Consider the following 22,385-nt stretch of genomic DNA (forward strand, 5'->3'; position numbering starts at 1 on the left):
CCTGCACGTGGAGCTGCAGCCCTGCAGGTGGCGCCCTGCAAAGCTCTCCCAGCTTTGTGTGTGTCTGTGTTTACTGTCAGATGAGTATTAACCTGCTCATGCATGTCAACGTGCTGTTGAACCGGTGTAATCCTCTTCTCTCAGGCCGGGCGTGAAGGTTGACGGGAGGAGGATGATGATGATGACTCTGAGGCGAAGAGCTCACGAGAATCTGAGGAAACCTGCAGCGGCTTAAAAACTAGAAGAGGGCGACAGTAACGCAAGACATTTGAACTGTACATTACAACATGAGTAGAATGTAGAAAATTATGAGGAAATACACATTTTGATTTAATTCTGATTACAGTTTACAGCCAATACGATTGGTTAATTAAAACCAGCTAATTTGATATTTAATTCTCCTTTTAAGCAGAAATGACAAACTTTTCCCTCTTTTTTTGCATCACAACAACCTATTTAATGTTGGACAAACAAGATACCGGAAATCTTGAATTTAGGAAACTTTTATGAGCATTTTTTCTCTATTTTCTGACATTTTATAAACAAAGTTATCAATAATTTAAACATATTCATGGTGCATTTAAACAATGTAGGGTGATGAAGCAAAATCTGATTAAGTAGCTGATATATTTTGGTGGTTTTGGTCGCGGTGCATCTTACCACTGCGTTCGCGGAGCTGCTGTAATGCGGTGCACACGGTTAATGTGATCGCTAAATGAGGTTAATGGGATTGTCCAACCGTGTGCAGTGAAGACTGAGATTATCTGTTGGATGGAGATCAACTCTCAGCTCAGCAGCAAACAGCTGGCCGCATCAGATTACCTTTTTTTTTAATTCGACCAAGCGGGACTCAAAGAGTTTACTTACAACACAGCAGAAGCAGGCGGGCAAGAATTCACCTGCAGGATGAAAAGCCAGGTGTTTTCTGTCTTTAATGTTTGATTTGATTTAATTTGTTCCAGATTTTCTGCAGAAAGTGACGTCCTCACAGATGCGGAACAATCACCGCTCCTCTCGGGTTTTATTTGGTGCAGCCGGTGTGATCACATCAGCATAAATGCAGCAAATCTTAACGGTAGTTGTCTTGTCTTTATCCAGGAAAGTCGACGCCTCGACCCCTAAAAGATCAAATTCAAGAAGCTGGGTGGCTGCAGACGCCTTGAAAACACTTTGAATTTACAGCGTTGCAAATGAAGGAGTGTTTTTTTCCTTGAGCACCTTCATATTTGGGAATAAATACATTCACAAAATATCGTAACCGTGGAGGCAGGCGTGTTGGGACTTGATCATTTTATATAAGACAGCAGAAAGATGAAGCAGACCTCGAAGATTCAGAGAAACACTGCAGGTTTTCCAGATGCATTTAAAAACTTTCAGGTAGTTTTGAACCTGTTCGCTCCAAGAAAAATAAATCTGGTTATAAAAAAATAATAATAAAACATTCAACAGAAGGCTGTACATGTGTCACACACAGACTTTGTAATGAAAAATGTAGAGAAACAAACCACAACATCAGCACTTGAATATTCAAGTATAATAAGTCAACACATACAAAACATTCACCAGAGGACAAATAAAATAAAAACCGTTGGTTTCTTCCTTGACTACAAATCGGTGGGATCCGTTTCAGCACCTGAAAACGAGGGTTTGTGTGTCTTTGTTTGTGAACCAGTGAGGTGTGTGTTTATCTCCCCTCCCCCACCTCGCCACACTGTTGTGAGGTTGTTTGTTCATTAGGAGATCTTGTTGTTCAGCTGTCCGGGGTATTTCTCGAACAGCCTCTCTGCCTCCTCGCTGAACGCGTCACCTGCAGAGGAATAAAAACAAACAGCGGATGAAGCAGCGTGAAATGACGAAGCTGCTGTCGTTCTGGTGTTTCTGGCTGCTCACCGATGTGACAGTTGTGCAGCCAGATCCGGTGTCCGTCGTATTTGCAGTTGCATTTCATGGCATTGTTGGTGAAGTCGCTCTCGGCCACCTCTTGATTCGGGTTGATGACGATCTGAAGAGGTGGAAAAAGAAGCGTCTCGTTTGTTGTTGTTGCAGTTAGATCAGCTGAAGGCTTTCAGCTTTCCACAAAATATATCAACGAGGGTACAAGGACACAAAAATAATCAGACCTGATGAGTGGCTGCTCTAAACTGACCCGTTAAGAAACATCTGATTGAAGGGGCAGAAAATTCTAGAATTTGTCCTTCAAGCCTGATTCATCACGGCTGCAATGAAGATGATTCACGTGTATTCCTGCACTGCTGCAGAATTTTCTTTTTCCAGCAGGGGAGTCAAAATGGAGAGTGGTAAATCAAAAATGTAGAATTTGTAACTCCCATGGAAAACATTAAGAATAAGGAAAAATAAGGAAGGAAAAAGAGGAACACTTAAAAATGGTGGCGATCAAATGTGAGCTGTCTTTTTGTTTACATTTTTAAACACGTTTTTCTTTTTCATGTATCACATGTACACTCTACGGAGCAGTGGATCACACTCAGTTGTGTGTGATGTCGGGTCAGACTCACGAACCCGAGACGTCAATTCTGTCTGACAGTTAAGACGCCGAAACAAGCCGCTGCTGATTTTTCAATCCAGTCACGCGTTGATGCATTTTTCGGCTCTTTGGTGATATTTTATTACACGTGTTGAGTTTGGCGAAGACTTTGTGAGGTTGTCACCTGCAGGATGTAGTTTCCAGGGTTGACGTCGGTGATGTCGATCCACTGGCAGTCGATGTCGTGTCGGTACAAATCCCAGCAGCCCACCGTGATGCCCTGGTCGCCGAAATTGGCGCACTCGTACCGTTTAGAGATGCCTGAGTGTCACAAATTTAAAAAAAAGATGGACTCGGTTGGAAACTTATGAAAGAACAACAAAGACAGAAGAAAAGAAACGGAGATTGATGAGAAGCGTCCGACTGACCCTCCTGACAGTCTGTGTCCTCCAGACAGAAGCTGGCTTTGTGTCCTTCTGCCACTTTGGTACCGTTGGCGTTCAGCAGGTCGTAGTGGGTGAAAATGTCCATGCTGTGGTAGTGGCTGTAAAAAATGTGGAAAGAAATAAAGATGTGGTTGTTAAAAGCGTTCCAAAATTCATAAATTCCTCAATTTAAAATGCAATTGCAAATGGCATCAACTCCAAAACAAAGTTATGTTTCTGAGTTTTATGAGACTTTTTAACCTTAAATGGACAGAACAGGTGAGATTAGACTTCAACCTGGTAAATTATGTTATTCTAAGGAGACCTGGCTTCATAATAAAAGACGATGTTACCCGTGGCAGGCGTGCCAGACCCAAGAGTGGCGTCCGGCCTTCGGCTTGAAGTCCGCCCGGCCGATGTTGTGGATCTCAGAGGAGAAGCGCAGCAGACGCCGGTGTCCGTACGGCCAGTTGGCATTGGCGGCGGACTTGGACAGGCAGTCCTCCTCGGCGGCGCAGTAGAGCATGTGAAGAGGACGGTCCTCTATGTAGACGGTCTGCTGGACCATAGGGGCGTTCAGGACCAGGTCGGAGGCCGCTGGACGCACAGGAAGAAGAAGAAGGATGAAGACTAGATTGGATTCTTTAAATTCTCTCTGCGGTGTCGATCAGAAATACTTTCCTTTCAAGTATAAGTACTGTATACATTTGTATTGAAGTCTTATAGAAGACAGACTGGACAGAAAAAACAAGTGGATTTAAATTCATACTTGATATTATTTTTCCATCCATGTGTCACAAATTAAACCTCTCTTTTTTATGTAATAATGTGCAGAAAAAAAATCATGTTATAATATCTAATATTTCTCTCCAAAAAGGTGGAAAATGCGATAAAAGGAGCTCAAGCTATAATAAAACTCAGTTGAGGACCTGTCAACACATTATTGCATAAACTGGAGAGTTTTGCTTTGGAAGAAATCTAACATTTTTGATGATGTAATAAAAACTTTATGACTTAGTGGCCCTGTTGCGTAATCATATTATATTGATATGTTTTTTTCTACATTTTGGAGGAATATGGAAAAGCACTTTAATGAAGTTTATATCTCACACAGCAGAGGTGCAACTGGAGCTGCAGGTGGATGAAGGGCGGTGATTAGATAATTACAAAAGTTGAAATATTACAGTGACATGTCAAAAACATTACGAACAAAATGAATGCGTTGACGCTGGACATGTTAGCTGATTTTATCGCGGCTTGTCGAGTTTCATTTTGAAGTTCACCTCCCTGTTGTTGCAGCAATAATGTGACATTTAGGAGAAATGGAGCCGCAGCAGTAAAGCGCTCTCTTCCTTCCCGCCGCTGTCACTCACTCTCCGAGCAGATGACCCCCGCGGCGAACTTGGCCGCCGCCTTCTGGCAGCTGACGCTTTTGTGGCGCTGACACTGACTCAGAGACATCTCGCTGCCCGTGCACTTCACGCCGCTCATCACCATTTCCGTCACGTTGCTGCTGTCCCAGTACCACGTTTCCTTAGAAGGCGACAAACAGAGGAGCACGGTGCATGAATCCGGAAATAATCAGAGTTCAGAGAAACAGATGTTCATGACTCATGTTTGTCTGCAGGCTGAGGACGCGGTGTAACGCTGAGTTTAGGACAGCTGGGGGACGATAACTTTTCTCATCCCCAGCGTGATTTAATAACCATCCTTCTTACTGTAGAGCTTCGAAACTCAAAGCCACTATAAACCAGTCAAACACTTCCGACTGAATATCTGCTGAACCTCTGGCTTTATTCTATGTTTTTTATCTTGCATTGAAATTGTTTTTTTCCAAATATTAAAAGATACAAATAAAATGCTACATCTTCTCTTTGGAAAACATTCACTAATGTTTGAAAGTGACAGATCTCATAAACTTTTACAATCCTGTAAAAGAACAATTAACAAATCCATAAAATAATGTCATAATTTTGCCACAAAGAGATGTAACTTTGCACATTTTTCCTGCTTTAAAAGCTTGAAAACTTTTGTTTGCTGCTTTTCATTGAACTAAATTTGAGGACCCTGATTAATTTCTTGCACTGTAACTTTTAACCTTTCATTTCATATATGCGTATATATATCTCTTTTAGCTTGTTTTTGTTTCTTTTTTTTAATGCTTTTCAGGGTGCATGTCTTTCGCTTGATGTTTTTAATGTTTTTATGTAACGCTCTTTGAGTTGCCTTGTTGTTGAAATGTGCGATACAGATTAACTTGCCTTGATACTCACCACAGTTTAAAGCATCAATAATGAGCAGGGATTAAAATGAATGTGCATGTGATGATGTGTTGTTTTGTGTGCAGTTTGGATCCAAAAACCAAATCATTTCATGAATCATTTTAAGCTGTTTGTCACACTTTCAGTCTCGTTTTGTCCCTTTAAATGTTATTTAAAAGTAGTTTTTTGTAGATTTATTTTGAAATATTTGTGTAATTTGCTGTCTTTAAATTATGTTTTGGGGAAGTTGTTTCATTAAGACAGTGTATATGCTTTTATACACTTCCATGTGGCTTCTCTGTTCCTTCAGTCTCTGCAGACAAAAGGTGTAAATACATTTTGATTTATGACTCCGTGATTCCATAATTTAAAGCGACAAATTAAACCCATAATATTTTTTTTTTAATTCAAAACTAGGCTTATTTGTTTTACTGAAAATGAAGTCTCCCTTGCTTGCAATGTTGATTTCATCATGAATTAATATGTCAGTGACTCTGTATTTACCTGTTTTTAATGTGTTTTTTTCTGCTCAAGATGCATGAATAAATATCTCTTCGTTTCAAGTCTCCGGTCCTACTCACAGTGATGGCATGCATGGAGTAGCCGAGCCCTAGCTGCCTGCACACCACCATGGCTTCCTTCGTGGTCCAGCCTGTGCTGCACACTGTGCCCCACTTGGACCCCACCCGAACCTCCACCCGGCCCTCATAACTGTTGCGGCCGGCCACGATCCGGATCTGCAGAGACGTCCTGCTGGGAGTCAGTGAGGGGACACACTTCCTGTCCTGTCTCTGAACCGTCTGAGCTAAAACTACCGGCAATTTCACACACGCACGCACGCACACGCACACGCACACACACACACACACACACACACACACACACACAGAGTCCTGAGGCGGCGGAGGGAAAACGAGCTGCTGAAGCTGAGGTTTGGTTAGTCTTTTCTGGGAGAGCAGAGCGCCGACGTGGTTTCCAGATGAGGTCATCGCTTGGCTGCGGTGGTGAGTGGTTTTGAGTTTGATTAGAAACTTCATGTGAGCCTGTTTTGGTCTGAAGAGAACTGCACAGCATGTGGCTCTTCTATGTAGAGAAAGAAGCATCTACTGCATATGGAAATCATAATTTACTGTCATATATTAATGCATATATGTTCAGATATAGTCCAAAAATATATTTACACCAACAAATTAGCTTTGGAGCTTCATTTTAACGAATAAGTCTTCGTAAAATCTGCAACAAATGTGTGACTAAAGACTAAAAATGGTTTATATTTGAACATATTTGTACGTAAATGTCCGTAACGCTCCCTACGTGACAGTGAACACACTCCAGTCGCTGGCTGCCAGAGAAGCTGGATTCAGCATCCTCAGAAACAGACAACCAGCTAGAGGATTTAAATCACGTCTGAAGTTTACAGAGCTGGTGACCTGCAGCTGTCTGAGACAAATAAAAGCAGAGTGAAAAGATCACGAGCAGCTTCCAAACCTCTTTAAAACCTTCTGAGGAAACACGACCTGAGCTGCAGACGGTGGGTTCCACTTATATCAGACGATGATGCGACAATAGGAAACGTGATTTAACAGAAGTGAGAGGTTTTATGGATCATTTGTCAGATTTTCGGGATGTAAATGGGGGAAAATTGCAGATAATGTGTCGCCAAAACAAAATGGTTCAACAACATGACTGTGACTTCAGCTTAGTTCAGAGGTGAATCAGATTTGTTTCTCAGATCAGATCTTTAGGAACAATGAGAATTGGTGTGTCCGGACGTCAACAACAACCTATCTGCATGGGTTGCCGTGGTAACGGCGTAGCTACGCTGGTGACGCAGCTTTCCAACATGAAAATCTGCCAGTGCAGAAAAAGTTCTGTTTCCAAAAGAAATCACTGCTTTCCAGAATTTTGGGAAAATACCAACCATGCTTCTGCTGCAGAGGCCACTGGTTGTAAATGACAGTCCATTATATTTGCATATGTCCTATACACACTAACAGGAAACCGTTCGCTCGGCTGCGGGAACTCGTCCCGGCTCGTGTTAATAACCTACTTGCAGGCCCTGGTTAGCGTAGCCCAGGCCCAGCTGCCTGCAGGCCACCGTGGCCTCCCTGGCGCTCCAGCTCTCCCCACAGATCAGACCCCACCTCTGGGTCCCGTTAGAGTCCAAGCTCAAGACCTCCAAGCGGCCCTCGTAGCGGGTCCGGCCTCCTGTGATCTGGATCTGTGTGAGACGGCGAGGTTAGGAGGCAGGAAGCAGAGCGCAGACACACAGGAGCCGGGTTCGATAAAAGACTCAACTGCTGATGATCAGATTTAATCAACTTTAACTTTGATTTGATACTTTTTTTTGCGTTTTCAACCCCGGCGTCTGTGTGTATCTACAGGAGACATGGGGGGAGTATTAAAGCAAAATCACTGCTGTCAGAAAAAAAGCACTCGCAAACATTTCGTTTTCATGAGTACAACAAAAATTATTACATTTTTAAACATATTTTTTTAAGCAAAAATAATTGGATTTGAACAATTAAACCAATTCAAGAAATATTAAACTTCAAGCTCAGGAAAAGGTCAAATATCTTTTTTTGTGACAGCGGTGAAGAGGAATTATTGGTTGACGACAGATGTGAGATTTCTCTACAACCTTTCTGTTACTGCAATCTGTAAAATCTCACATTACTGCGCAGACAGAAGAGACGGTTAAAGAGGCGAGTTACTGATGCAGAAACAGAAGATACACATTAAAAAAACAACTTTCCCATTCTTCATAATCATAAACTGATATAATCTGATGTCATTTTTCAAAAGAATATGGATCAAATTTCTTGCACTTGTGTAAAAAAGGAAGCATGTTAGTTAGTGAGGAGGTTCAGGTCTGACCGAGGTCTCGAGGCCCATGTAGGGCACGTTGCAGCGGACGGCGGCGTCCTCCATGTGCTGGCAGTCCTCTGACGTGATGTTCTTAAAGGGGCAGCTCCAGACGGACTTCTCCTGGCCGAGGCACTTCACCTCGTTCATGTAGATCGGACCCATTCCTGCTCAGAGACGCAGACACACAGACACATAAACGCCCTGCTTTACATTCCCTCTGCAAACTCCCACTGCATCTCTACGTGCCGTCGCACCGCGAGGAGTTCCTCTTATGTAATTCCACTGAAAGGAATTCCTTCAGCAGCTTCGGTGACGCTCTGGAAATTTTTCTTCGACAGGTGGTGGTCTGACATCAGTCTGAGCACAGAGCAGGTACGCTGACACAGTCCACCCCGACCCCCCCGACCCCACCTCTTGTGCAAACACGAGAGCAGACGTCTCCGCCCAGCATTTCCGAGAAGACCCCTTTAAAAGACTGCTTGTTTCTTCCTTTCGGTGGAATCTCAGAGCAGATCACCCACAAACTGAACACACCTGCATGCTGCCGGGGAAAATCACCAAGGACTTAATCAGACATTTGTTTAGGAGAGGAAGTGATTAGGCCCTCACAAAAATAGTCTTACCTTTAAAAAAATACATATAAATCAGTAAAGGCGCCAGAAAATATGTCATGCACATATAATACTTTGTCTTTTTTAGTAATTAATCTCCACTAGTTACAAGTTATAAATGAAAATAGTTCATAATCACACAAATTATGACTCTTTCAGGAAACAACTTTAAACTACAACATCCATGTCCTCCGTGATCTGCATTAAAATGTGCAGAGAGAGTTCATGTCAGGAATGTAGGAATGTGACTTGCAATTGGGAAGAAGATTTAGAGATGAGGCTCTAATTGTTGTAACTTGATCAGAGAGAGCACCGTAAAGTATCTCTCATTCTTTAGATTTCTCTTCTTCATGCTCAGCATTCCTTTTCTTATTAAAAAGCTCCAAACGAGAGATAGCTGCAGGAACGTTGGGAGAAGATTGTCGGGTCATCTCTTCACCCGACAGATTAGAGAGGTGGTGGACTGAAGAGACGGTTATTAACGTTTCCTGCCTCAGGTGACGGTTTGGAGGGATTTATTTGTTCTGTTATATTAAACAGGGATTTTCAAGCTAGAAAATGTGGATTATTGCAAATATAACAGTTCATATTTTCCAGGTTCGAGTATTTTTTATTTCTATTGAGTTATTCTTTGAGGGGGTCTCACAGACCTTCAATTTTGATTCAAAAAAAGTAAATCTCCCAACATTTCTGCAGAGATTACATCATTGATTGATTGAGTCAGATCTCTATGGGTGAAACGAGAAATCCGATTTTTTTTTTTTTGAGAGTTTAGCTAAACTGGAAACATTCTTATGATTACAAGGGGAACTTTTAGATGCCTGTTGAATACAGGCTGGAGAACTCACTCAGGACAAAATAATGCTTTTCAAGCCTTGCAAAAATCCTACGTGGGCTGAATATTGCAAAGGCCTCCTCTTAAACAGTGGGTTGATTACTTCCTTTCAACTTTTTTTCTGAATACACAAAGCAAAAAAAAAAGTGGTTATTTTTCTCCTCTCAAAATGCATACTGCATTAAATAGCCTGCTGCCTAATTTTGACCAACAAATTAGTCGACAAATGAGGCGTACTGTAAAGTTGTTAGAAATCAAAACCTTATTTTAAACCTCTTGGATGAGCAACCTGTGCAAATGAAATCCTCATCACCATTTAAATGTGCTCCTTTGTTTATACGGATTTGCTTTTTTATTAATTTATTTTTTATTTTTATGACTCGACAATTTTTTTTCCGGTCACCCTTCATCCCGTTGTTCCCCACCTTGTCCCATGCGGGCGCCGGTGAGAGCCTCCTTGGCGCTGCCGAACCCGAGCTCCCTGCAGACGACGCTGGCCGACTGCAGGTTCCAGCGGTCGTCGCACACCGTCCCCCACTCGTTGTCCTTCAGCACCTCGACCCGGCCCTCGCCCAGCCGGGCTCCTCCCTTCAGCCTCACGTTGCTCTACAGGCACACATCAAGAACATCTGACCCACCTGGCAGGCACAATCACACTGTTTGTAAATGTTGCACATTTCATTTAGTCCACAACTTTCTTTACCGAGATTTTAAGTTTCTTCTTCAAGCCGCTGTTTTGCATGAACAGCGGTCCCGGCATGCAGCTGATGACGGCCGCCGAGCCGCCCGCACAGGACGACGTGCCGTTGGGCTTGCTGAACTCCAGAGGGCAGGCGGCCAGGTGGACCTCGGTGCCCGAGCAGGCCACAGAGTGGATGTGGAAGTAGGTCTTCTGACGCTCCAAATACAACCTGGAGGCAGCAGAGACACGTGGAAGGAGTGTGGTGAGGGAGGAAAGATTCAGCTGTGGGTACACAGAGAAAATTAAAGGCCCTGACGTTCAGCTTTTAAGGAATACATGAGCATATTTCTAAACATACGACCACATGAATGAACCAAACTGAACACAGGCTCATGTCATTGTTATGCACACCTATCAAGATTATGAAAACGTGATTTCAAGGCCGTGAGTACGAAAATTTCCCAAATATTCGAACCATTTCTTTCGTTTTTCTTGAAAATAAATGTGCTCATACGTAGAAAATGTATATAAGGACATGAATTGAATATTTAAACATTTGTGGGTGTTTTGCTTCATAGTTTTTGTCCCCTCTCGAGGGCAGCTGGTCCCACTACAGAAGTTGGATGTAGCTTCCAACATCCAACATTTTTTTGGGGCTAATCCGCATCAGCTGAAATGAAAGTGTGTTTTGTGGAAGCATCAGCATGTGTGTAGGTCGTTTTGAGACGGCTTTAAATTTACCCACAGGCTTGTTTATCCTCAGATTACCTTTTGCCAGGGCTGCTCTGTTTAGACTTAGAGTTAGCTTTAGCTTTGGATGTCTGCCTGCAAGGTAAACACGGGTTAGACTGCACAGACAGGAGGAAGAATTAAAAAAAAACAAAGCGACAAAGTGAATAATCACAGCGACAAAAGTTACACTATGCACAATTATGTTAAAGATGTAGTTACACTGTTCCGAAGGATGTGGCACATTCAACACATCTTTATCCACAGGTGCTGTTTTTCAACACAAAACACTTTACTTAAAGGTTCTTATACTTTAAAATACCAGTTTATTGTACAAAAGTCCCAGATTAGTTGAACCAGACACATCCTTCATCTAAAAACACAAATATGACAGAAACATTCATGGAGATGTAGATATTAAGGAGTTATTTTGACGTTTTTAACCGACACCGACACAAATGGCCAAAAGTATGTGGACACACTTTTTTTTTTTTTTTTAGTTAATTTGGCTATGTCATGGCTGCACTGTCCATAATATTTTTGGCCACCTAGCGTGCCACATGTAAAGCACAGTCACTGACATGTAGTTAGTAACAAGTTTATGATATTCTGGTTATCTGTTCTTTGTATAACACTGCTTCATGTTTGGATAGGACGTACATGACGTGTAGATGTTTCCGTTGCCAGGAGGTCGAATAACTAAAGCGTGATGATCGTATAAAAGATCGCACACGCTTCGTGTTGGCGGGTTCTTCAACTGTCTCAAAATAAGAGTTAAAACTTGACTCTGGTCAAAACCTGAATCAGTTAGAATCTGCAAATTCTTAATATGTTGTTCAAACTAGAAAAAAGATTCAAATAGAAGTCTTTCTTTTTCAGTGTTCTGGTTGTATTAAACCAAACTGTCCTTCAGGCTAATGTAAACCAATTTTAATAGGATGAGTTTCATCTGTCACTTTTCTTATTGTCACCAAATCCCATAAACATTAAATATTGTTCTTGAGTCCAAAAACTATTAAAAACAAATCGATCTATTCAATTCATTGTAATAAACATACACTGTAGTTTCTTTTAAGTTACATATTCACCATCTCGCTGCTGTAAATACTCACAAATCTACCAAATATGTATTAATCTGCAGTTGAAAATAGTCATTATCAATTTAAAAAGTAGCTCCAGTTTATGTTAAGTGCGCTAAAGATTACAGTGACACTTTTATTTAAATGAAACTTTATATTCGTGACCAGTTTTCCGTAGATTTACATCTTCAGCGGGAACTAAAAGGACTCGTGACTGCTTTGTTGTTTATGATCTTTCTATAGGATTTAATAACAATAATAAACACATAGAAAACACCAGCGTTGTCATTTAAGGTGCTATTTTTGTCAGTGTTTTCACACTACAATCAAAGACTATTGAATTTTTGCTGATTAATTATTTGTTTTCATCTCTTTAAAGCGCCTTCTTGGTGCCTTATAACTGTCAAACACAGAAACATAACTGGACTGACTTCCTGATGCTTGGAGTCCAACGTGGCAGGCTACGCCCGCCCGGGACTCTGAGCACGCTCAAACAGACTCGGCGGATTATTTGCAGATTCTAACAGATGCAGATCGCTTCATGTCGTACGGACTCGCGTCAGTGATTATTTTTCAGTGTGAAGAACCCAGAGTTACTGACCTCCACCAAAAAGCATGCCAAAATGAGGAACAGGATTTTCATCAGTTAGTGTTAGATTAAGAGGGCTAATCCATCTGACATGGCACAGATTGACAACATCTGTCCCATCAAAAAGTTTATTAGGTGTTTAGTAAACAATTATTTAGGATGTTAAGTGTTCATTTGTCAAATGAAATCACACAAAAATCCTTGTACATTAAACTACAAAAATATAAATTTCAGTGATGTGGTCTCAATCTGTGCCAGTGAGTCATGTTATAAAAATTTTTTAAAAAGGGACAAAGAAGAAGAAGAGTAAACCTCCACACAGTAGGATAAAATGAAATATCATGAAGATATGATATTAAAGAGAGGGGAAACGCTCAACTAGGTGTCCTCCTACACTAACGGGAAACCCACTGTCGACGCTACAGCGAGCAGACGGAGGTGGACGGTGGGTTTTCCCTGCGACAGAGTACCTTCCACCGGCCGAAACATTAACCTTCGGCCTGGAGAGCTTCTCGGCCGCTCGCTTGTTCAGACGTCTGCAACAGTGAGACGGACGGATTCATTCACACGGAGCAGAGAAACTATACATGCAAACACACACTTCGACTGACTGCCTCTCCACGCACACACGCACACACACACGCGCACGCACACACACGCACACACGCGCACACACGCACACACACACACACACACACACACACACACACACACACACACACACACACACACACACACACACACGCGGTACTGGAGGGTGAATAACATTTTTGACATTCCACAGGTTTCCATTATATCAAGTTACAGACTTCAGGTCAGCGATGTACGTCACAGTCACAGAGCAGCTCGACCAATCAGAGATCAGCACTTCATCAATACGCCATCTATCTGAGGTTGATTAGAAGTCTGACCAATTTTTTGACGTGAAAACAGTCAAATTCAAGGATAATTCTTATCGTGACGTTTTGAGACGTCTGAGGGTTGTTCGTGTTATTTTTTTGTTAACTTCAGTTTAGCTGTTTGTTTAGCTGTTTTTTGGTGAAATTAGCTAATTAGATTTTTGCTTGGCCAGCTAGATGTTAACTGGATGTTAGCTGTTTGTTAACTTGAGTTTAGCTGACGGAGGGACTGAGCACAAAGAACAATCAGCCGGTTTCTGTACAGCGAGCAGGTTGCTTTCACCCCCGTTTTAACTCCCTCGGCCTTCACACACGCCTGAGAGAAAACACACACTTCCCCTCGGACGACTGTGAACCATCTGTCGGAGGATTAAAACGGCCTCGAGTGGAGCGCAGACAAGAATGTGTGGAGTCACACTGGAGGGAGCGACGGGGGAAAAGAAGGTGGAGGTCTGAGGCAACATCGGCGAAGCCCCTGAGCTCATCCACCACAGCAGCTCTCTTCAATGTGGAGTATTTTTCATAGAATAGTTTGTGATTTATAAAGAAAAACCGAGAATAAGTTTGAATACTGACTGTTAAATGTGCATTTTTATTTTATTTTTTTATACACAAACTGATTTGAACACTCAGGTTTTTATCACAATCTCAAGACTTTGAAGCCCAAACTGTCTTTGAATGAATTCAATTTCAAAACTTAATTTCACAAACAAATCAAAAATGAAGTGCGTTGTTTGTTATTTTCTGCCGTGAGCTGTTTTATCTAAGATGTAAAAAAAACAAAAAAAAACAAATAGAGCAAAAACACAAACTGGATTGGACCTTTAATTTCTGCAGGCAGTTAATCATCATCACTCTTCAACTTCATCTGCAAAGCAATGAACAGCGACTGCGAGGATGCAATACGTGACGCGCGCACACACACACACACACACACACACACACACACACACACACACACACACACACACACACACACACACACGACCTTTCTGTCTCTCGGTGGAAAAAGTCTGACCCAGAAGAACACAACAATCGGACCCTCGCATAAACACTTCGGTCACAGCCGCTTTGCTGCAGACGATGGAGGAAGTCTGCACACATTCCCTCTCACGACCACAGTAAACACCCGCCGCCGTAATGTCAACTCTCTGCCGAACAAAGACTGAGAGGTCTTGCTTATGGTTTGGTCGACGTGTTGTTGCCACTTGGCGTCACAGAATAAAACTGTGGGAAAGTCGCAGAGGCTGCAGCAACACGGCCCAAAGTGAGGCCAGTTTCCCGAGCACAGTAACTCCCACTGGGGAAATTAAAAAGACCCTGCACATTCAAGAATATTGATTCTCATCATCAAACTCATGGTTTGCAGGCTGCATTATTATTTTTTTTTTATCTGATTAAAGAAATTAAGTTAAGGAGATGTGCTTCTGTCAAACATAAAGCTACTTGCAGTAGCCTGTTGGCTTATCTTAGCATTAAGACTGGAAACCGAGGCAAACAGTGAGCCAAGAAACATTAGATTAGAAGTCTTTATGCTAAATTAAGACAACCAGCTACTTGCTCGAGCATCACATAAATCTTCTCTCTTCTCACAAATTTCCTAAAACATCAAAGATAACCTTTGCATAGCCATGACGATGAGCTGCAGTTTTGTTTCCACAAAATGAGAGAGTACAGATTTATCTTTTATTTTTCCTTCTTGCAGTTTTGAAACGTGACTTATGGACACTTCTTTCACAGGAAGCAATAAATCAAGGGGACACATGAGACATCCCTGAAACAACAGAGGACTCCCTAAAGTTAGCTGTAACCTCACGAACCCACGCCAGAGTCAGGTTGTCACAGCAACTTACTTGTAGAAGTTCTTGTTGACCTTCCTCTCGTGTGGGAATCCCAGCATCCCGCAGACCACGTGGGTGTTTTTGATGGTCCATCCCAGGTCGCAGATCTGCGCCCAGCCGTCTTTGTACCTCACCTCGACGATGCCCTCCGTGATGGGCAGCTTCTTTTTCGTCATGGCAACGACGGGCCGGAGCCGCACCTCTTCCACTTTGTTCTCGACGACCTGCGCCTGGAAGGACGGAAGAATTGAACTACTTTATCTGTTTATGAAGGACATAAAAGTGAACTTTTCACAAGGCAACATTTATTTATCATTCATACTGACATTCGATGATCAATCACTGTTTTTAGGGAATAAAAGGAGGTTTTTGTTTCCCAAAAATCACAACATTTGGGTGACATAAGTCTTAAAAGAGCAGAAGATGACAGACTGCACAGTGAGTCACTGCTCTAACAGAGTAATTTCAGGTCTAATCGTCTCACTAACAGCTCATAGGAGGTAAACGTGACCATCTCCGATTGCCAGTTTTGCTCCGACTCACTTCCGCTGTGGTTTATTTTGAAGAAAAAAAAAAAAAAGACTGGCTGTGGTCGCAGATTAAAGTCTGGACAGAAAGAAGGAAGAGTGGTTATGTATCCAAAACAAATCCGCCCACTTATTCTCACGAAACTTCTTTTTTCTATGTGACAGAGACACCTCGTCCAGTTCTTCCCTGGAGGTCTGGAGGTCTGCAGAGTCACCAGACTAACCTTGTTCCCCTTGGACCGTTCAGTTAAGCAAACAAACATCAAAGAGTGCAAATGGAAATGCAGCATACCGCCTGACTACGTGTCCTCAGAATAAAGTTTAAAACTAATTTAAAGTACACACTGGAGAATGCAAAATAGCACACAATCCCAGTTAAGGTGTTGGAAGCCAACTACTTCCTCCAAATACTCATCAAGTATCTTTTAAATTGCACCAACAGCGGGGCTATCATTGGGATTATTTATGTACAGGTGGACCTCCGTGTGGGTTCAACCTAAACCAGAGTCTATGATCTGTGTTTACGAGCTCGTAGCAGCTTCTCGATGAGCTCTGAACCTCGTATTTAAAAACTCTGTCTTTTAAATGCGTTTCGGGGACCTACGTCGATAACGTTCGAGTCCACGAAGCCGGGGATCCGCTCGTCTTTGCACACGACGCCGGCGTCCTCGTCGTGAGTGCAGTCGCTGTTGCCCCAGCCGCGAGACTTGCAGTGGTCGATGCTCTTCTCGCCTCCGCTGCACTGCACGTTGTCCAGCCATATCTTTCCTGCGCGGACAGCAGACCGTCAGAGAGGCTGCGGCACACTCGGCAATCAATCCGGGCACATTTGCGTAAAGATTTGTGAAGGATCATACTTATAATAAATCAGTAAAAAAGAAAAGTCAACATGAACGCTGGTGGCTCTGGAAGGATTGCTAAATGCTGACATCGACTCGATAGCGTTTCACAGATATAAGTAGAGCCGTCACATTTAATAAATAATCACCTGATTGTCCTCGTTTTGCATCGTTTCCATGTGGTTGTCATGTTTCCGTCACCTGTTTTTTTTTTTTAGGTTGTTTTCCACCGTTTGAGTTCTGGCTGGCGCTCTTTTTTGTTGTTAAACTATTTTCTTCTGCGTTGGTTTAGTGCAATATGAATGGAAAATGAGCTCCACCGACTGTTTATCTCAGAGCTCTTAACCTCTCGACTTTATCCTGATGCGAATCAACCCATATGAAGATCAGTGATTTATTTGCAAAGCCAAACTTAGAGGAGGTGACTCCTCATATTTGCAGCAAAAAACAAAAAAAAAGTCAATTAAATTGCATTTTTTTTTTTTTTTTATGCAAAGTAATCGTGAGCTAAAATATCATGCTCGTGACAGCCATAGGTATAATATTTACCATATTCTCTATCTTAGTTTGACATGTTATCATGCTAACTGATGGTAGTTCGTGCAAAAGGCGGCTGAGGCTGATTTTGCACATATTTGACCATAAACCAGCACAAACAGAGGGACTGGGCAATATTTCAACATTGTTTACAGGCAAAGTACAGGACAACCAAAATTTGGACTTAAAAATGTGTTTCATTGAAAAATCGGGGACCAGCTGGGTAATATCTGTACACAACTACATACAAATCTATTCAATACTTGTGTAGACATTTTATTAAAAACTAAAAATATCAAACAAAAAGGCTGTGGTTACTGCAGTCAGTAGGAGTCCTCCTCTGGGGACCATGAATGGAAAACAACCCTTCCTGTATTTGTTGAGATGTTTTGGTCATATTTATCACTAAAACTGTAATGATAGACTAAAAATATTCATTAATAACGGACAGTGATTAAGTGTTAGTTTTGGACCTATTTGGAGAACATGACAGGTGGAAACTGCAGACTATAACTTCAAATGTTTTAGACTCTCTAAATAATAGTTTGGAACACTGATTTCAGAATTTTAATCTTCACAATATTATTCAAACCTCCTTTAGTGACAGCTCACACTTCCTGAAGCCAAGTCCCAGGACGTGGCCGGACTCCCGCTCACCTTGGCCTTTGCCATATTTGGCGCTGTGGGTCCATCCCGTGGCTGCAACGAAGCCCAGCTGGCGGCACAGCACGTTGGCGTTGGTGATGGAGAAGTCGTCGTCGCAGATGGTTCCCCACTCTCCCTTGTAGAACAGCTCCACGCGCCCCTCGTTGTGCTTTCGAGGGTATCCGGCCAGTCTGACCTTTAACCTCTCGGCCCGGAGCAAGGCGGACGGGGACGGCGTGACTGCCGGCGTGGCTGCCGGCGAGGCCGTGGCGGACGGCGTGGTCTGGCTTAAACAGCCCGGCAACCACAAGGCAAACAGAAGGCCGAAGGCCAACTGCTGCCGCCGGCTGCGTCTCGGCTCCTGCATTATTTCAGCTGCAGAAGAAGAAAAGGGAAAACGTCAAAACGAGTGGCAGGAAACATCTTTGAATAAGAAGACTATAAAACAAAGTTAGATACATAGAAGTTAGAGTTATTATCAGTCCTGAGCACCAACTGAAAGAGAAAACTGATGGTTTTACAGAGTTAAACAATCATCTTTTTATCTTTTTGCATGCAAAACTCCCTCAGATAGTTTTTACATGAAATACATAGTAAATGACACCTACTGTAAATGAGACTTTCTGGTTTGTGCCAGAAACACATGCGAAAAAATACTTTTGCTTGTCATTTTAGCAGTTTCATCTGTCACAAGAGTTGTATTGATTGACCAAACTCTCCGAAACAAAGTCAGCGTGTGTTGTGTTTCATAAGAGAAATCCCATTTCTTTTCAAATTAGTTCCAGCGCAAAGTGAAAAGAGAACACATGGCATTTCTGAATGGACCCTTTTAACTCTATGCTCCCAAAAGTTATCTTAAATCCAACTCAAACACACACCGGTGGCGCCCCACTTCCACACCCCTCTATCTCTACAAGGAATGCACCATGCTATCATAATATTTCTAATATTTTGTAATATTTCACCAGGAAACTTACATTTTGAAGCCACCTGTCGATGTGGATCCTCCTCAGCACATCATCCACAACATAAGACATTCACGTATTGTCTGAATCACTCAGAGGAGCTGGAAAATATGCTCAGCATGTGGAGGTAGGATTTATGGAAGAGTGTAAAGTTGCTCCACCGGTTTGATTCGAACCATCTGGTAGACTCTTGATGTATATGTATGTGTGTGTTTGTGCGCGTGTGTGTGTGTGTGTGTGCGGGAGGGGGGGGGGTGTCCTCCGCAACCACATGATCGGGCTAAATGCATGCTTATGTTTATGGGAAATGAACATCTTATTTGTCCGATTTCAAAAGCTTTTTGTTTGGTATTGTTCACCATGTGTGTGCTCATGTTTAGTTTTTATTGCACAGGCAGCAAATTTTTCCTGCGGGTTAATAATCCTTAATGTTTTTTATTGATAAAACAAGCCAGATTTTCCCCATTAAAATGTTCCTTTCAACATCTCTGTGCAGCTCTGGGAGGACGCTGCATAGGCCTGCTATTGATAACTTCTTAAGCTTTAAGCGAGTGGGGAGGTTGTTCCTGCAGAGACACAAATACAGTAGTGTGAGGTGTTTGTACAGGAACCGCAAACTTAAGGTACGGTTTCCGTAACACGGTCCGAGACTGACTACACCGTCTGAAGGACACACACGTTTACACTGAGCTGTAGTCAGCAGGAGCTTTTAAAGGCAGAGACACGAAGTCTGAAGATGCATTTTTGTGTTAATGATCTGAATCTGTGATCTTTTTCTGGAATTATTTTTCCAACTTAATCAGATTGGTTGTAGAGGTTAGGCCAAACATATCCTGTGGCAGGCTCTGTTGTATGCACAAGGACAAAACTGATGTCTATCACCTGTTCAGCCAACCTTCATCACATGATGACAGGTGGTGAATCAATGGTTTATTGTTGTCTTGCTTCCAAACCGGGTGTTTCCAGCTGCTGCAGCAGATTCTGGTTTGTAAAATGCAGAGAAAATTACAAAGTAAAGGTCGTAAACAAGTTCACAGTTTATCCAAAATGTGTGGCAGAGTAAGGCTAACGCTAACTCTCAGTTGTAAACATCCACCACAGTTTACAGAGCGCTTCCTGATTCCATTGTACAATCTGTGTTTTTTTCAGACACAAACAGCTGTGCAAAGAGGGATTGTTAGCAACGTTGTGGATGTGCACACTTTTGGTTTTAGTGTCAGTAGTTGATAACCTGCTGGATTATTTGACCTCTAGGACACTCTGCTCCATGATCCAGAGTTCTTTGCATCATAAGACATATCTTTATCGTTTTACTTTTTTATTGTTTTAATCTTTGGTGCTGTCGGAGTTGAGTTATCACAAAAGTATGAAAATAAAATCCAGGTTGAATTAAGTCAAAGTATCCTGTGAGGAAGTTTGAGACACAGTAACGAAAAAGGAAGTCTGTGATTTCTTTAAATAAACAGCAAACAAGCTGATCATTAACTAAATAAATTATAGCGTCTAAAACAACATCTTGATTTGTAGATTTGTTCTGAGGAGCCTCCATCATAACAGGCAGCAGAGCCCGGCCTGAATCTGACTTTAATCAAAGGCCAACACTTAACGTGCTCCCTCTAACTGGAACCAACCCTCTCCTTTTCTCTCCCAGCGGTTTCTCTTCCTCATCTAAACTCTCCATACCAATGTGCTCATGGATCAGATCTCGTGAAAGGCTCAAATCAACCAGCACACAGCTCTGGGCTTTTCAGAGCTGCTGAAACACTTTTGGCCATCACAGATTCTTACTTCCCCCTGACTCACTGCACGCACACACTCCCACCAAAAACACACTCATTTTCTAATCACTTCCAGATAACTGCTGTGCTCCTGTGGGGCTGAAATAAACTGGGAGGGAAAGCTCTAGAAGAAGATTTCCCAGCCTGGCTCCAGCCTGTTGTTCAACTCAGAGGAACTCGGTTGAACCTTAACACGCAAAACAGTTAACGGGAGCCGCATCACAGGGACGACTGATGGATGGATGGATCGGGAGGGAGGGGAAAGAGGTTCCAGTTATACAAACGAAAACAAAAAGGGAGCGGAGAAAAAAGAAAGTTACACAAGATGGAAATACGTGGAGGTTGAACATAGAAATTATGACAAAGTGCATCTTGGATTCGTTAAAAAAGATGCAAATTAACAGCAGTGATTTCTAAGAAGGAACAGTTTATCTTTCTTGCTTTGTTTTTTTAGCTATTAAAGTCCAGAAAACCCATTTTAACGGACTGTTTGATCACCGGGGCTGCAAGTTTAATAACTGATTATAAAAGTGGTTACTTAATGAAGATTTACTTCATTTTCATCATCCTAATGGCATTTTTACACCTTGGCATCCAAAACATTGCTCCAATTGAATCTATATTGACTAAATAATAAATATAGCTGCAGCTTATTTGCCATTTTTGCACCAATTTCACAAATCCCAGCGGGTGGCTCTTCAAATCCAGATCAGCTCACCAAACCAAGGACTCCTACAAACTCACAGATTCTCTCTTCCCCCCCCCCCCCCCCCCACCCCCCAAGTCATTATTTATCTTTCCTGCTGCAGCATTCCTCACATTTCATAATCTCCCACATGCCCCAAAAATTGGCCAGAAAAACAGCATATTTTATCACCGGGAATATTGAGAACACTGCTGCAGATGGAGCATGATTTACACTCTAAAGCACCAGATTTTCAAAGTAATACAGGAAATCATTTGACTATTAAATGCAGCTTCTTTGTTTTCCTTGTTGAAACACGGCAAACATCTTGCAATTAATGTAAGTTTAAAAGATAAATTACGATTCCACACTCAAATCCTCTTTATTTCTGCCAATAAAAAGTGATTATTAACAAAAGTACCTTACTTTATGATGCCAGTATGAGGAGGTTATAACGGTTCCAGTGGAGAATGAGGGGGGGTGGAGCTGGGTCTTAAATTCTGATGATCCAGACGTTCATAAACGGAACCACCAAACAGTACAGAAGATTATTAAATATCCCAGAACTTCTTCTAGCTCATTCTCTCCATCAAACGTCTCCAGCGGTTCGCCGAGCAGCAGCCAATCACTCCGTTCAGCGTTATTGTCCGCAAATTGCCAGCTGTACAGACTTCACCGAGGACGAGGAGGAGGAGGAAGGAGCGGAGGACCGGAGGGGGCTGGATTTATTCCCTGGAAAGACACTAACTCTTTCATGAATGGTTCCGTAACAACCGTGAAACTGCGCTCATTTCACACGGAGCGCGCTGAGGCGCACACCGAGTGCGCAGGAGATTTACAGCCGGAGTTAAACCAACTTCTACGACCTCCTCAGGATCTGATCAGCCTACATGCCCCCGCAAATACTTCCTAGAGTTTATTTAGACAGCTGGTAGCAGACATCAAATGATGGTCATAAAGCACTATCGCACTTTTCCAAACAGGTGGGGAAAGAATTAAATTGATTTAAGATGGCTGTAAATGTGAAATTAATGGAGCTTATGTTTGCTTTAAATTACGTTATATGACACAATATTATGTGAACTTATTTCATGCACACCTAAAG

At 42.3% G+C, this 22,385-nt stretch overlaps 1 protein-coding gene across 3 annotated transcripts; it reads right to left on the minus strand.

The window, feature by feature from the left end:
* Positions 1–194: 194 nt before the first annotated feature.
* On the minus strand, positions 195–22,057 carry loxl3b (lysyl oxidase-like 3b). Of its 3 annotated transcripts, XM_069160746.1 has the most exons (15): positions 21,707–22,057; positions 17,865–18,227; positions 16,436–16,599; positions 15,317–15,534; positions 10,189–10,396; positions 9,911–10,091; positions 8,049–8,203; positions 7,222–7,392; positions 5,753–5,908; positions 4,284–4,443; positions 3,264–3,507; positions 2,914–3,029; positions 2,670–2,806; positions 1,891–2,002; positions 195–1,807 (listed from the first exon to the last, which is right to left on the minus strand). In XM_069160746.1, the coding sequence occupies exons 2-15, from the start codon at positions 18,217–18,219 to the stop codon at positions 1,734–1,736; spliced, it is 2,451 nt and encodes an 816-aa protein (XP_069016847.1). In that variant the 5' UTR covers positions 18,220–18,227; positions 21,707–22,057; the 3' UTR covers positions 195–1,733. The 3 variants fall into 3 exon arrangements, with proteins under 3 accessions (XP_069016847.1, XP_069016848.1, XP_069016846.1); XM_069160747.1 differs by lacking the exon at positions 7,222–7,392 and having other exon boundaries at positions 196–1,807; XM_069160745.1 differs by lacking the exon at positions 5,753–5,908 and having other exon boundaries at positions 196–1,807; positions 21,707–22,056.
* Positions 22,058–22,385: the final 328 nt, after the last annotated feature.

The sequence above is a fragment of the Embiotoca jacksoni genome, unplaced genomic scaffold (genome assembly GCF_022577435.1).
Source record: "Embiotoca jacksoni isolate LCO1_2020_lvr unplaced genomic scaffold, fEmbJac1.0.p SCAF_27, whole genome shotgun sequence".
Taxonomy (NCBI): Eukaryota; Metazoa; Chordata; class Actinopteri; family Embiotocidae; genus Embiotoca; species Embiotoca jacksoni.

Coding starts and splice junctions, on each gene's coding strand:
- loxl3b (XM_069160746.1), bottom strand. CDS start 18,219: ATGCAGGAGCCGAGACGCAGCCGGCGGCAGCAGTTGGCCTTCGGCCTT. Junction 8,204..9,910: donor CGGCGCCCGCATGGGACAAG/GTGGGGAACAAC, acceptor GTCTCTGAGCAG/GAATGGGTCCGATCTACATG. Junction 3,030..3,263: donor GTCTGGCACGCCTGCCACGG/GTAACATCGTCT, acceptor CATTTTTTACAG/CCACTACCACAGCATGGACA.